We start from the raw sequence: 16,457 nt of genomic DNA on the forward strand, positions 1-16,457 counted from the left end.
GCTGGGGTTCAAAAGTGGGTCATGAGCACATACAATTTGTCCTGCTCCCTTTTGGCCTCATCCATACTCATCAGCTGTTCACAAAGGTTATGGCAGTGGGTGCTGCCTATCTATAGAGGTCAGGGTACTAATCTTCCCCTATCATGAAGGCGCTTGTTGAAGGTTGGATAGCCACAGTCATTTGTGAATCACCCCCATATGATGGTAAATCTCTTGGCATCATTGGGGTTCTGAATCAATCTGCTGAAGTCACACCTGACTCCTCCTCCTCAGAGGCTCATTCTTGTGAGTCACCTCGGTGACAGTGCAGTTTTAAGCCGTAACCCTGGATCAACGAGTCCAGGACATTCAGGAGATGATCCATATGTTTCAGCCTATGAACTGTGTTTTAGTGAGGATGGCCCTAAGGCGTCTCAGACTACTATCCTCCTGAATCCAGTTTACCAACCGTGCTAGATGGCACATGCAAGCTTTGCAATTGGACTTAAAACCTTGAAGTCTCAGTGGAATCAGTGCCAAGGAACCTGCCAAATTTCATTCAGGTGTCAGAGGAGACTGCAAAAGTTCTGCAGTGGCGGCTGCTCAGTTGCATTTAAAACAGTGGCAGACTCCTCTACCTAACTCACCGAGAGTTGACGTTGGTGACAGATGTGTCATTACTGAGTTGAGGAGGTAATCTGGGAGAGGTGGAGATCAGAGGACTCTGCTCTCTGGCAGAGACCTGCCTCCACATCAATTTGTGGGAGCGGTAGGCAATTTCATGGCCTTGTAGGCATTTCTTTTCTCCATCAAGGGACTGCTGGTGCAGATTCTCATGGACACCACTGCCAAATGGTACTGCAACAAGCAGGGCGGGTGGGGTCCTGGAGCCTGTGCTAAGGAGTCCTGTGCCTCTGGAGCTGGTTGAATCCTCCAAGGATTTGCCGGATGATACACCCCCACGTGGGATCTTTGAATGCCAAAGTGGACAAACTCAGCTGGCAGCACCTAGCAGGTATCAAATGGAAGTTACGCTTGGAGGTGACAAAGGACATCTTCCAACAATGGGGAGAACCTTGATTCCATCTCTCTCTGACCACCAAGAACATGCAGTGTCAACACTTTTGCGACCTGGAGATTCTAAGAAGGCTCTGTCTAGGAGATGCATTCCCCCTAGAGTGGCGCACTGGACACCTGTATTCCTTCCCACACTTACCTCTCCTGCCATGAGTTCTAAAGCAGAACAGAACTATCCAGGCCCAGGTCATTCTTGTGCATGTGTATTGGACCAGGAGGTTTGGTACCTGGAACTTCTAGGGTTCAGCATCAGTTCTCTGTCAGGTTGCTGCTTCGAGAGAACCTCATGTCACAGAAGCAGGAAAGGATTTTTCACCCAAGCGCGTGCACTGCACCTCCATGCATGGAGACTGAACAGCAAGAGTTGATCTCCTTTAATCACCCTCCCAAGGTTGTTGATGTCATCCTAGCAGCCAGGCACCCTTCCACAAAATCTGTGTATTGAGGGTACTGGCATACATTTGTGGCTTGGTGTAGTACCAGCCAGTTGGACCTGTTGCAGGCAAAACTGTCTGATGTGTTCCTTTGTTTTTAGCTCATCAAGGTCTTGCTCTAGGCACAGTTAAGGGTGACCTGCATGCCCTTTTGGACTTTTATGTTTTCTAGCCCACCCATCCCTGTTTAGATCACTGGTTGTGATGTGTTTCCCAAAACATTTACAAGATGTGTTTCTACCTAAGCCCTTTGTGATTCCACAGTGGGACTTGAGCCTGGTTCTCACTTTTCGGAAATGTAGCCCTTTTAAACCAATGTACAATTGTCCATTGCACCTACTCACCTTAAAAAGGATCCTTCTGGTTGCAATAACATCTGCATGCCAGGTAAGTGGACTTCTGGTTCTTTTGCCCCAGCTTTCCTATACCAACTTTTTTACCAGACAAACTGGTGTTAAGGACTCGAGTTGTGTTCGCACCGAATGTGGTGACACCTTTTTATGTTGGACAAGCCATCACCCTCATATCCTCCTTCACTCCGCCTCCTCCATCAAAAGATAGACTCCATAAGTTGGACCCCGACTGAGCTTTTACATTCATCTCACTGAGGAACATGGAGCGGATGATCAGCTTTGAGGCAAAGCACATCCAGGTGGTGAAGAAACGGACCGTATGTCGATAGATAGTCCTCTGCTATAACATCAACTATGCATTGGGTAAGAAGCAGGTTCCAGAAGGTCTAAAAGCTTACTCCACCTTTGGGCCTGAATTCGATTTCGGCAGAGGGGTTACTCTGTCCCAACGATGACAGATATCCTGCCTGCCGAAATATAAATCCCATAGGAAATAATGGCGTTTATATTTCGACGGATGGAATACCTGTCACCGTTGTGACAGAGTAACCCCTCCACCAAATGCTAAATCAGGCCCTTTGTTGGAAAGGCCATCACACTCCTGTCCTGCTTCGCTCCCCCTCACCCATCAAAAAAGAAACTCTTATCATTTGGACCAAAACTGAGCTTTTACATCCATCGCACCAGGTAACATTGGGTGGACGCTCAGCTCTTTGTAGGGTTCTCTGGGGCAAGGTGGTGCAGAAACTGACCATCTGTCGATCGAAAGTCATCTGCAATAACATCTGCTGTGCACAGGCTAAGAAGCAGTCTCCTGAAGGTCTAAAGGCTCACTCCAACTGTGTTGGCATGCATTCTATGGCCTGTCATGGATAGATGTCTCAAAGCTCTGTGTGCAGCATTGTACATGTTCATGAAGCATTACTGCCTCGATTGTCAGGTCTATTGAGATGAGCATTTTGCCTGCTCAGTCATGCAGGACTTTTTAGTGTAAGCCATTACACAGACCTACCACCTTGGGAAGTACTGCTTTGTTTTCTATCCACAAGATGAGCAATCTGCCGTTATAAGTATCCATCACACGAACAAGTTACTTAACTTTGGTAATGCTCTTTCTGGTGGATACTCTAACTGTAAATTCCTCACTGCACCCCACTTCCCTTTACAGTGGAATGGTCTCATCCATCTAAAAAGATCCCATATTAGGAATCTGCACACTGGAACTTTCAATTTGCTGATGTCAGCATGCATGTGTAGTGTTTATATGTGGCTCCGTTTGTCATTTTTGGATGGGAATAGTGTTGATGGAGTCACACAGTATCACCTACTAGTGCACAGGAGTGCTGCTTTTGAGTTTTCCAGATTGATTCTGGTGCCTGGGGATATTCACACGGTGAGGAAGACCTGTGAGTAGGTTGAGTATCCACCAGAAAGAGCATTACTAAAGGAAAGTAAGTTGTTTGATTGGATTAGTTGTATCTGTAACATTCCACTACTGACTTGAGAGAACTACCTTCTCCGATTTGCCTTTGCACTCCATTGGGAGTGCATGGCTTTCATAGCTGTCTGCATCAAACTCTGCATTTATCAGTATTTATCAAGCATTTTCCCCAAGAAAATTTAATCACGTTTGGCCTGCTGAATTTCACCTGGAAAAGATTGTGGGGGATGCTGTAACTTGTATTAAGCTTATGATTTCTATCCTTGCACCTGTTTGCGCAGGGATTGAAAAAAGTGCCACTCATATTTAGGGCCCAAATGTTTAACAGACACAAGGAAGCACAGTATTTTTTTAAAACAAGGGATTGAAAGGCATTGAAATCAGGGAGCTCCATGGCACTGGCATTTTTTCTCCACCAACCATGATTTTACTAGTGTTGATGTGTCACAGGTCTTTTTACAGTGCAAGAAGATTTGATGCACTATAATCAATGACAGTGTCATTGCTGCACAAATATAGTCACCCATTACAATACATGTGACCAGTTCATCTGTGTCACCATTCTGCTGTATTTCTTCCCTGTTCCTCTGCACCTCCAGGACACCACTTGAAGCAGCAGATCAGGACATAGGGAGGAAGATAGAAAAGTTAATCCAAAACAGGAAGGCGGGTGTACCGGGGCTCCCCACTGCTGGGTGGGTAATTCGCCACGTGAGTTATCTTTTGTCCCCGGTAGCACAAAAGGCTTGCATTATGCTTGGCTCAGCTGGGGTTTGCGCAGTCTAGCAGTGGATTACACAACTGCCCGGCAGTGGTCGGGCCAGTGTAATTTGAATTGGGCTGTGTGACTGGGTGGAGTGTGATGCGGGATGGTGCACCGGCTACTGATATTGTGGTGCATGAAAAACAGCGTGGGCTTTACCAACCTGCGTGATGTAAAGGATTGTGCTGTGCATAAGACCTGCAGCTGCATGATCTATAACACCTCTTGGATAGCTCTGCTGCCTGAACCCTGCACCTCCACATATGAACCAGACGATTAGCTTGGTTGTCTATGTCTTGTCCATGGACTGATTGTGTGGATCTGTTCATGAAAGAACAGCTCTGCTGTCTGACCCTGCAATACTTGCTGCTCATGCTGCACTGTGGAGTCATCATGTTCTATAATGTTATGCTCCCACTTTTTAGTCAGGTTGAGATCCTTGTTGGAAATTTGACATGATATTGAGCTACAGACTGGCAATATCCTGTCTCATTCAGGGCTGGCCACCACCAGCATAATAATGTTGAATCTGTATGCAGCTCCACTGCTGTACATGATATCTGATTTTCATCACATATTTTATTCATTTTACAAGCTCAGTATGAGAAAGAACGATAAACGGAATTTAAAGATCAGTGGTGTCGTAATGTGTAAATTTGCAATTCTTCAAATGTTTCACAGAAACGTGATACAAGTATATTTTTCTTTTTCCGACTACACAGGGGCAGTACCAGACTATTCTTTGTATTTTACACTGTGTTGTGAACTTGCACACAATACCAGCTGATATCGAAGATGCCTTTTTCACACGTGCCATTACAGCGTTCACCAAGGCAAGTATCGTTTAATAATTGTGTTAATCCAACTGCACAGAATAAATCGTTTGATTTCAGCATTAATTGACAAAAATACAAGACAGCGTTCACAGTTGCCGGCATGACCGCGCAGAGCAGTCTCGAGCACATTCGTCTTTCTGGTGTCCATGATGGAAAGCATCATCTCCTGTGAATGGTGATTCAACATCCTTGTAACACGTTAGGTGAAGCTTTTGACCGTCATAGGTCTGCAGGTGATAGAGAGATGACTTTGTGCACTTGAGTGACAGTGTGGGATGTGTTCAAATAAACACACGTCTCACTCGCACTTTAATCTCGCTCTTCTCAAAGGCCGTCTTTCGATTCCTTCCAATTGTATTAAATACGCTTCGGCTTGTCAGCTTTTGGTGCCTTAAAGTACTTAACAATTTTTTACAGGGTTTATGACTAAAAACGGGAAAACAATATACAATGATTTGTCAAGCAAATGGGAAAGATTAGAAAAAGGTAAAATCTATTAAAAGCTGTGGCAACATTGAAAGACACTTACAAAAGGGTCAGAGAACACAAGTCGGATCGGTTAAGACTCATGGGGGAGTCGTTGACTTTCAAGCAATGATTGTAGGTATTCTAAGGTAATCTTGGAGGAGCTTAGAATTTGTACAGCATGAACGAAACAAGGCAGTGGGAGAGCCAATAATCTCGAAGGTGAGATCTGTTGACATTGCCAATGCTTGTTATGACTTGGCACAAACACCCTGTGAATATGAGAAAATCAGTTAATCCTCCCATGCGTGAAAAACATGACTTTTGGCAAAAAATACTATTACATTAAGAAGCAGTTGCGCCCATGTCCATCTCTTAGTGAAAGTACGTTTGAAAAAAGATCACATCTGTTGTCACAATAAGAGCAGATAACATCTGTTGTCATAAAAGTCCATTTCAAAGGAGAAAAGGGCTTCTTTGAAGTGTGCATGGCAGGATAAAACATACCTACAAATGGCAAGAGGTTCAACCAGAGCGACAGGAATGAAGAAAAAAATAAAAGTACTAGCTCAGTCACAGTATTATCAACTGAAGGACAGCAATCAAGCTGAAGCAATTAGAACTTGGTCCATGCTCCAGCCGAAAGAAGAAGAAATTATGCTAGCATGTGCTGGATGATAGAAGGCAGCCAATAAGAGTGAAAATTCAGCAAATGTAAGGCAATGGGCGGGCTGCAAACCCCTTGTTGTGTACAATATCTTTCACAAGCGAGAGCACGTGTGTTGTCACAGGCAAGACCTAAAAGGAAGTTTGGACTAGAATTCAATTTGGAAGTATTTCAGGTACAATTTTAAGGCTTGGTTTACTCTGCTCTAATTCTTTCTTGTGGTACACGGTATCAGGTAGTATACCTCCCCAACACCAACTATAATAATGTCCTTGCTCCCATTTGTTGATGCTAACTTTCTCCAGTCTCTTCTGGTCATTCAGGACCAACTTTGCCTCTCGATGAGCCAATATTTTATGTTGTCACACCTCCCAAGGTTAATGTTTTCAGGGTTTGAACACATTTGTTCTCTCTGTGTAACCTCTACTTTTAATCAATGTCAGTGATTTAATGAACACATTTGGCACTTGGTTATCAAATCAAAACTGAGCCTATCCTGATGCCCATGTAAGAGCTCAGCCAAAAGCTTTCGAGGACATGTTGCCTGGAGTGCAGTTTTAGTTTGATGAAATGCTTATGTCTTGCTTAACTGTGTGACCATGACTAAGATCTGTGGACATGAGCATTCTGACATTGATGTTTGGTCAGATACATAAAAGGTGATGGAAGGAATGCTTACAAATAGTCTAAACCACTGGCATTCACTCTGGGTAGTATTACAGCCCATCGTTTTTCACCCATTGTGCTACTGTAGGAAGCCATATCAGTTCTGATACAGTTTCTAATTGGAGCAATGTATCCTGAATTACCAGGCAAGGTGCATCTCCAGAAGTGAACACCCTAGACTGGTTTTAGCCTTTTAAGCCTCCACAGTGTGGTATAGTTTGGATCCTATTTTACAGGGAGCAAGGGACAGATGCCTGGGCATAACCTTGTTCACTTAGGATCTTGATGTTTGCTTACCCCAGTCAGTAGCTTCACTTCCACCCAGTGCTTAATTTAAACCTGTCGTTTCCAGTGTGCGGCACTGGCACTTAATTGGAAACACTGGCGCTTATGAAAATCTGTCACGTGGTGGGCCTGTTTGCCTAATTTGAAGATAAGCACAGCAATAGTTGTTAGTTGATTCAATATACATTAAAATGACTAATACCTGCCTCCCAAACCATTCTTATAGCTTTGGGGTCCTGGAATAGTCTGACTTGTCACACTTGTAGAAGTGTGATAGTTAGTAGTTGGGTTAGTACTGTCATTGGCAGCCCTGCCAGGGGTAATGGGTGATGTAAGCTGCAATGATCCGACGAGAGACCTGTCACTTTTTTCACAAATTAAGCAATGCTTCCACCAACTCATTAGCCAACTTTACTCAGCAACACTTTCACTCGCATACACACCCTTGTTAATTCTCCTACCAAGCTGCCACACACCTCGATAATTCTCACACCAAGCCTGGAACGATCTTCCCCAACACACAACGGCCTCCTCCTCACTTCTTGTATAGCATTAGAAGCTGAAGACTTGGCTGTTCAATAAATCTTCTTGTGGGACCATCGAGGCTGCCTATTCTCTGGCCCAGCTTCACCCCATACTTACTCTCACCTACTCAGTGCCTGGGTACCCTCATTGGTGGTGAGCAGTGCTTTACAAATTCACCTTACATTATATTGCACAATCAACAAGTAACAATCACAACACAATAAAACATATCATAGCTGTGTTTATTCCTGATAAAATTATACTTAAAGTGTTTCTAATCAAATGAGCTTTCAATAACCTTTGAAATATTTTCAAAATTATTAAACTTACACATCTCCTAACCACACAGCAGCAGTAGCTGGAAAAGCCTCTGTGGAGAACGTACCCGTTTTGTCTGGAACTTGTAGAAAACATTCTGCTTTTTTTGGTGCACTCTCACAATCATGGGCAAGAAGCAACACAAGAGAGTCCCTTAGCGGAATCCAGTGCATACTACAGCATAGTTTAATGACATTCTATATGAATGCATTGTCCTGATGGAGCCTGCCCAGAGTATCAACATGGGACCTTGTGATATTGAGTCCATGCTGATGCACTTCTCAGTCTCCATCTGTCAGCCTCCTTCTTCAGTGCTTGAGACATAACTCTGACTGGAGGTTGGGCAGCTGAGGAGCTCAAGTTGTTCCCATGCAGGTAGAGAGGTAAGTAAAAAAAAAATCCTAAAAAGGTGTGTGAGACTGTGCGTTTCAATGTCTGTGAGTGAGAGCGATCATGTGAGTAAACAGTATATGAAAATACAAGTGAGACTAGCCATACGTGAGCATGTGAGTTAGAGAATGTGAGCAGGTGAGTGAGATAGTGGGTGAGCATGTGAGTGAGGCTGTGTATGAGTGAGACGCTTTTAGTGTGTGAGACATTGACGATAAATATTGATATAGAGTATGTGAGTGAGATAGTGGATGACCATAATACTGAGCAAGTGAGTAAGACTGTGATTGAGAGTTTGTGAGCATGTAAGACAGTGAAAATGTTAGTGAGGCGTCACATGAGTGTGAGCGAGACTGTGAGAATGAGTAAGACAGTGAGTGACTCTGTGAGTCAGGCAGTGTGTGAGACATTATCTGAATTAGACAATGTGTATTACCAAATGTCAGTGAGACAATATGTGAATGAGACAGTATGTGTGAGTGAAACAGTGAGAGAATGCTTGAGTATGCAACTAAGTGTGAGATAGTATGAGTGAGATAGTATATGGGAGCATGTGAGTGAGAAATTGGGCTTTCTCACTTGACTTGTGTGCTAGAATTCCTTTTGCAAGATCCTTTGGAGAGATCACCAGCCACTACCACTGACTTGTAATCCATTTAAAATGTATTTTCTTAATCATGCACTGCTTATATTCCACAGCATTAGTCGAGCGTAAGAGTTCGACATTGTGTATACTTTTAGGATACTTCTTATGGCTTAAAGCGATTTATTTTGTTGGTTGCAGTGTCCTTTAAAAATTCTTGCTTGCTAGTGGCCAGTTCTGCCTTTTTTGCCCTCCTTTTCTGTTTCAGAGCAGCGATCAACTACTGTATTATTCCACTTTGGTTTCTTTATTTGTTACTGTGACGGACGACTTTGGCATTTCTTTGGTGCTCCCTTTTCACTGTGGGAGTTTTAGCCTGGGAGCTGCCTGCGTTTTATTGCATCATTCCATTCCTTCCACCTCCTCCCATGTCACTGACATTTGTTTTGGCTTTATTCCAGTGCTGTCTTCACCTCTGGCTGCTAAAACAAGCTTTTTTTGCAGAAGAAAGATCCGGTTGTGTAGCTCACTGTTCACGAAAGCCCCAATATTCCCTGTCTGGTACAATGTAGCTAAACCTAGAAGCAAGGATGTGAAACTTGCCTAGCCCTGCATCTGGAGTCTCTCCTCCTGGGCCCCTCCCTACCAGCACTCACAACATCACACAGGGCTTTGAGTATCTCCTTTATTGGGGGCATAAATCTTCTCAGTCTGCTCTGCTATTGTTAACTTCATTAGAGCTTTGTGGAAACGCAAGGCAAGAACGCTTGCAAGACTTAATTCTGTTAAAATTAAAATAAAATACTTTTCCAGCCTTATTTTCCATCGTCTCTCCTGTGATTTCTGATGTCAGTAGCCACCAGTGACCACCACAACATGGCAGGAATAGACAAAATTAAGAGACAGAGTTGACTAATTTATGTGGCAAGAAAAGTCCAGTTATGAATTTACAGTGCCAATAGCTCTAAATCAAGAAAATGCGAGACCTATTGATTGCATTGCAAATTCTTGTTTTTTTTAAGTGTGCAACAGCTGTACCAAAATGAATTTGTGAGTCCATTTTAGTGCAGAGATTTATGAGAAATTTGTTACGAATTGATTTTTTTAAATAAACGCCCGTTAAAATATTTGTTGTAAACAACTTGCTTTAAACAATGCCATACTACGTTCACATGTAAGTGACCAACATCTAACCCTACAAGAATTTTGTAGTCCAAGCTCCAAGATATTAAAAGTGTCAAGGAATTAATGGATTTCTGTTATCAAGGGAAAGTTCAAATTAAACTTAACTTTAGGTCTGCAACTCCATGATATTGAGATTGTTATAAAGTCATAATATTGAAATACATGTATTCTGCATTTCTATACGACTGTCACAGACTGTACCACATTTTTCTTTTGTTTACTAGGTTTCTTTGGATTCCGAAACTGGTCCCTTTGTACATGACACCTTGAAAACTATTTTCCGATGCGTTCTGGAGGAAAAGAGAAAAGAAGCAAAGGAAAAGTCTGTAACAAACTCCTGATGTTTACCAAAAGTGCACTAACTTTCTGAGATGCACTCCTTTTTTTTTACTTTGAACAGTGTCCTGTCAGCTTGTTCAAGTATTTTCAGATTTTACACAAGTCTGATTGAAGGAAGACGGAAACACTGTGTACTCTTAAATCATGCTGCTATGTCTGTGACTGTACTGTGGATTTATTTTGAAACCATGTGTTTTGTATTGTGGTCTGCTCCTTCGAAGCTATATTTATTCATTTTTAAAAGTGCCATCTGAAAAATGTATTGTTCATGAACACACTTGCCATAAGGTGCGTGCCATCTATCGGAAGGCATTGAATGTCTTTTGTAGACTTGATGTATCATCTATAGGCAGTATAATTTGTTTACAGTGATGTTATTCCTCTGTGCATTGTGGCCATTTCCTAGAATAGACTGAGTAATGCATATAGCAAATGAGATGCGCTTAGAATGTTGTGAAACCCACACGGGCTTAATTATGGCTAGCATTTACACATTGTCCTCAGTTGTCTGATCAGACTGATGTGTTCAGAGACATTATTTACTCATTAAACATGAGCCTTTTATTATATTTGCCAAAAGTAGAGCTAATGTGCGATGCTCACTGTGACCCATAGGAAAGAGGTGGAATACAGAACAATGAATTGGACGTTCTGATTGGTGTTCTTACTCGCAAAGGCATACGAGCTGGTCTGTAAAGTTCAAAAAGCTTATTACCGTGGCCAGTGTGCGTTATTTGACATTTTTTGTCCATTCAGATGCATTTCTGTGTAACGCTTCAGTGGTGTGGTACCAGAATACCGTAACTAAAATAGCTTCTGACCGAAATATTGTGTCCCAAATATTGTTTACAAAACGTTTGCCCCGTTGAGGTTAATCATATAAAATCTACACCCGGCAGGATGCTTTTTAAAAAAATATATATATATATTTAGGAATCAATATTTCTCTGAGATTATATTTTTGCTAACTATATTCTGACATACAACCCTCGTGTCCAACATGCATGTTGTATTTTCTTGTACAATGCTGATTTACACCAGTTTTTGTAACCATGTGTTTGGGTAATTTATGAAGTGCAAACATTGCATATGATTATCGTTACGTTTAAAGTGGCAATGAGAACTTTATTTGCTTTGTACTTGTTTCTGGTAAATCACTTATTTTAAAATACTTGGCACCCCATATTAAACATTACTAAAACACTACCTTAATTGGCACACCTCCTCATGCCTTCTTAAGAATTCTGAGCTTTTTATGTACAAGTTAGATACAAATATTATTCTACCGTGTGCTGTTCTAATTGTTATGTTATTAGAGTTCTAGACTAGGGTGCAACAGTCACAGTAAAAGGCATCTTGGCACAAGCAAGATGTGTACCTTGAATATGTTGCAAACGTTTTGATGATCAGGTGTAACATACTATAAAGTTGCATACTCAAGTAGGAAAACAGGTGGCCTCACTGTGATGTCTACTGGGGTTCTAAATAAGGCAAGCGATGCAGTTTGCAATAGGGGTTGTACTTACAAAACCACACAAGGGGCAGCATATCTACTACAAGGCTTGTTGGAGACCATAGCATAGAGTATTCATTTTCATCCTGACTGGAAGAGTGTGTGAAGTGGGGATGGCTCCTAAAAAAGACACATATTGAGAGTAAGATTGATTGAGGATCATGCTTGTAGTCAAAGTTGCACTCTGAGACATGGTTAATGCACTCTTTGGAATAGCTAAATAGATGTTACCATGATTAAACCATGAGATGGGTAAGGCAAAAACAGCTGCTATACAGGGGATTGATTCTAAAATTTGTCTGAAGGGTCACAGCTGTAACCAGCAAACCTGATCTACATTAGTAATCTGTGGAATAAGTTAAAAGTCAAGCAGAATTCTTATGTTGTTTGGCTGAAGCAATGGATCAGGGGCATGCCCCTGTGATCTTAAGATAGTGATGGGTATACCACAGGTAGGCATTGAAAAGAAGCACCTTCCATCTTTGAGGATTTAAGTATAGGAGAATGCACAGGCATCTATAGATCTCTCACCTGCATACATCTTGCAGAGACATCAGAAGTAGCTTCAAGGACCTGTAGTTTAATGAAAATTTGTGTGTGGTTTGTGTAATTATAAAATGATAGTCCATAAAATTGGACGATGTGACCAAACAAATTGGAGAGGGATGACCACATGTTGATGGCTTAGGGGTAGAAATAAATGGCGGCAGGGCCTCAAATTGAGAGGATGATGAAAGGACAGAGGTACATCAGCCCAGGACTTGCCAACATTGCTCTGCATAAAATAGACAAGGTTATCAATTGGAGCGGTCCACAGATTCAAACACTGTTGAAACAGCTACCAGCACCAAAGCCCTCATCCAGCTCTTTTCCATTTCATTGAAAATGTCATTGTTGATATCTAAGAGAGTAGTTCCGGTGCCTCACATAGTCTGAAACCCGGCCTATGAATTCAAGATATCCTGGTAATTGCTTGAATATGATAGTATTTTCAAACACTGTGGCCCGTAGAGAATGCAAGAAATTAAGCTGTTTGTATTTAGGTAAATGAATAGGGTAAAAACTGCATAGCTTAGAACTATTGTGGTCACTCCTGTAACATGGAAGGCATTAAAAGATTCTCATAGAGAAGAGGGTGCTGATTCCTGAGTCATTAAGCAAAGCAAACACTGAAGAGCAGCAGTAAAGGGCTATGTGGCCACCCTTGAGAGTGTGATGAAGGGAAGAAGCCCTAATGAGTTGTCAAATTCGGTAGAAGTATCCCAAAAATATCCAACAAAACCAGAGCCCCACCTGTGTCCTGTTCTAACCAGATATCATCAAAGCCCGAGACCGCCCACTGCATTTTTGTCCAGTTCTGGTTGGATGTCATCAATACCTGTACCTCAACTCCACTTCTATTCTATTCTAGATGGCGACTGTCTACAAGGATAGCCTTGGAGAAGAGTGTCTGTTCCTCACCAAACCCTGAAACTAGTCTGCCTTGAATTAAGAAATTGTTAAACAGTGCATGGATTTGAATTAGTACAGACTATTCCAACAATTGTAGGAAAGATCAGAAATCAGCCTATACTTTAAAATTTAGGAGGCCATTGTTGCTGAGTTTCTGCAGACAGCTTTAGCTATCATAGACAGCATTGTAACCAATACATCAACATATACTTAAGGTAAGGGTTTAGTTCTGCCCTTTAATCATGATTGTATGGCTTTCTTGTTTACTTCCATTCCCTGCTCCTGATCTGAAGGCTTTCCTCCTATTTTTGTCTCACTCTGGAACATTTAGGTTTCATGCTCTTTTTTTCAATTGGTTTTATGTATCCTTCCATTGCTGACACCAGGAACTACTCCTTATTATCTGATAGAGACTTCTAGACACAGATTTCTTGCCTTAGAATTATCTCCAGGCATCAGACTGGATCTGGAAAATCTTTAGCAGTTCCCCTATGTGGCATTAGGTGGCGTTGTTCGGTTCCACTTCAGAAATTACGTTCACAGTGCCTATAAAGGCACCACCCCAGCACTCTGACATCACTTGTTTTCTTTCCACACCTGTCAGTGCAGACCTGGCGAAAGCTACCCACAGTCAATTTTCGACTGACTTTATTCGCCGTTTTGCTGAAGCTACTTTTTGAGATCCTTCAAGGGGGGTCTCCTAAAATAAAACAGCCAGTTTCAAACCCTGTGGGCCCCGTCAGAGGAAGATGTCGGTGACAGACCCACGCTTGCTTTTTCTGTGGTGGTTGGAGTGGGACCATGACTCCAAAACCTACGAAGATAATGAGAGAATGCTTTCTGATGCTCCTTCCTGCCTGACATCGGACAACTCTGCGATGTTCTTGACCCCGGTCATGCAAAAGTTCCTGGAACTGCTCGCAGAGCTGTTCCCGATGATCATCACCTCAGTCAAATTAGTTGGGTAAGCCACCCAAGCATAAGAAGTTCAAGAAGTCAAAGTGCTCTTCAACTTCACTATGCTGGTCCAAATCCAGATCCGGGAATGACGACACCGCTTGAGGCCTCACTCCACCATGAAGCCTGTGCTTGGGTCTGCTCTGCGCCTCCCAGAGTTTCCTGAGGCTATGTACCTGATACTTGGGTAGCCTGACCCCTCTAGAGTGCCTCGAAGGGGCTCCTTCTTGATTACCACTGATGGGTGCACTGTTGTCATTAGTCTGAGCCCATGGATCCAGAGAGACCCTGCCAGTGAGGCTGCGACATTCCGTGGTGCCTGCTCCAGGACTGTTGTTCCCGGCACTGCCGAACCCATCGTCCTCTTTCACTCTGAAATGGAGCTGGATCAGCATACTCCAAAGCCTGCACCAGCTGGTACCATGCCTTCTAAGTCAGAGCCAGTGGTCTTTCCTTTTGATAAGCCTGGTGAGGAGATGATTGGGAGGGGTTGGAGGACCCTTTTGGATTGTATAACCCCCTTGACGAACAAGAGAACAGTTGGTATGAAGAAATGGCGGAGGCCAGTGGTTTGAACATCTCCCCATAATGGCTTGATCGCTCCTCTGACTGTGGCTACAGAGGAGGGGACCTATTTTGCAGTGGTGATGTAGAGAGCAGCTGAGGTCCTGAGGTTCAGCTGCCTTCGGGGTTAGTAAAGAGAAACATCTTGACAGAAGTTCTTCAACCTGGTGTTGCCCATCTGAATCATTGCTCCCATTTAATGAAGCTCTTACATACGTCCTGCTTGGGTCCCTGAGCAAGAGTTCCTGTACACAGGAAAATTGCCATTCGCCATCGTCCTGCTCCCGGCTTTCCTCTTTATGCACCCTACCCTGAAGAGGTTGGTGGTCTAAAACTCCACCTCCCAAGATCACCCGTCTTGTTCCGTACCACTCCACCGGAAAGGGATTCTAAAAAGGCTGGACACCTTTGGTAAGAGGGTCTTCTGTCAGCCTAGCACTAAGGTCAGTGAACACTGAGTGCCTTTTGGACTGATACACCCACATTGTGTGGAATTCAGTTGGCCAAGTGCTGCTTATGGTCTTGGAGGAGTCCCGAGCCATACTCACCCAAGCTATTGCCTGTGAGTGAGATGCTAGACATGAACGATTCACTAGGCAGAGCAATTGCGTCATCGGTGGCACTCAGATGCCACGTCCGGTTGAAAACCACTGGGTTTTAAGGAGATGTCTAGGCTTCCCTCATGGACATGCCCCTTGATGGCTCTCATCTTTTTGGTGAAAAGGGAGACTCAGTGCTGGAGATCTTTAAAGACAGCAGAACTATAGTCAGGTCTTTGGGTCTATCCAGGGCCCTCTGCCAAACCCCAGTCCGCCTTTCACCCCTTCCGTGGTTGTGGTAGGGCTACTAATGTGTCCCATTAAACCCAGCTTCCAAGGCCAACAGGCTTTCCAGCTTTTTTGTTGCTGAGGACACTGTTCCCACTGATCACGTGGCACCACCAGTCAGAGGTCAAGCCAGTCCCCCATCTCCCCGCAGGCTCCAGACCCATTTAGTTTGCCCTCATATCAGCACGGACACTCAGTGGGATGCAGGATTTGCCATCACCTGGGCCAGAGCATTATCAGTTCGCTGAGCTCCCCTTTAGCCTTACCAGAGCCCCTTGGATGTTCACCAAGGTGATGACAGTGGCTGCAGCATATCTGTGGAGGTCAGAGGTTCCAGTCTTCCTCAGCCTCGACAACTGTCTGTTAAAGGTGGGCTAGTTCCAGGCAGTTGTCTCCCATCTCCAGACTACCGTGGACTGCCTGCATTCACTGGGGTACACTATCAGTGTAACACCTAACTCCCTCTCAGATGCTCCCTTTCGTCTGAGCTGTTCTGCACACAGTGCAATTTCTGGCCTATCATCCTGAACAGCTAAACCAGAATGTTTGGGCTATGATTCTAATGTTTCAGCCTCTATCCTGTTTTTTTTTTAGACTGACTTTGAGGCTGCTGGGCCTCATGGCCTCCTGCATCCTGCTAGTAATGCAGACCTGTTGGCGTATGGGGGTTCTGCAGTGGGACCTGAAGTTCCAGTGGGCACAGCATCAGGGAAATCTCTCTCACCTAGTGCAGATCTCGGAGGGAACTGCAAAAGACCTGCAGTGATGGCTAACAGACTGCAATTGGGTCAGCGGCAGACCCCTTGTCCTTCTCCAATCAGTGCTGACTATAGTGACA

At 43.5% G+C, this 16,457-nt stretch overlaps 1 protein-coding gene across 3 annotated transcripts in view; it reads left to right on the forward strand.

The window, feature by feature from the left end:
• The window catches only part of PTPDC1 (protein tyrosine phosphatase domain containing 1), a 227,818-nt gene extending 216,300 nt beyond the window's left edge, over positions 1 to 11,518 (forward strand). For all 3 annotated transcript variants that reach the window (XM_069206402.1, XM_069206403.1, XM_069206401.1), the window contains 2 exons: positions 4,770 to 4,880; positions 10,192 to 11,518. In XM_069206402.1, the coding sequence (XP_069062503.1) occupies positions 4,770 to 4,880; positions 10,192 to 10,308 (228 nt within the window). In that variant the 3' untranslated portion in view covers positions 10,309 to 11,518. The remainder of the gene's footprint in view (positions 1 to 4,769; positions 4,881 to 10,191) is intronic.
• Positions 11,519 to 16,457: the final 4,939 nt, after the last annotated feature.

This window comes from Pleurodeles waltl, chromosome 9, assembly GCF_031143425.1.
Source record: "Pleurodeles waltl isolate 20211129_DDA chromosome 9, aPleWal1.hap1.20221129, whole genome shotgun sequence".
NCBI lineage: Eukaryota > Metazoa > Chordata > Amphibia > Caudata > Salamandridae > Pleurodeles > Pleurodeles waltl.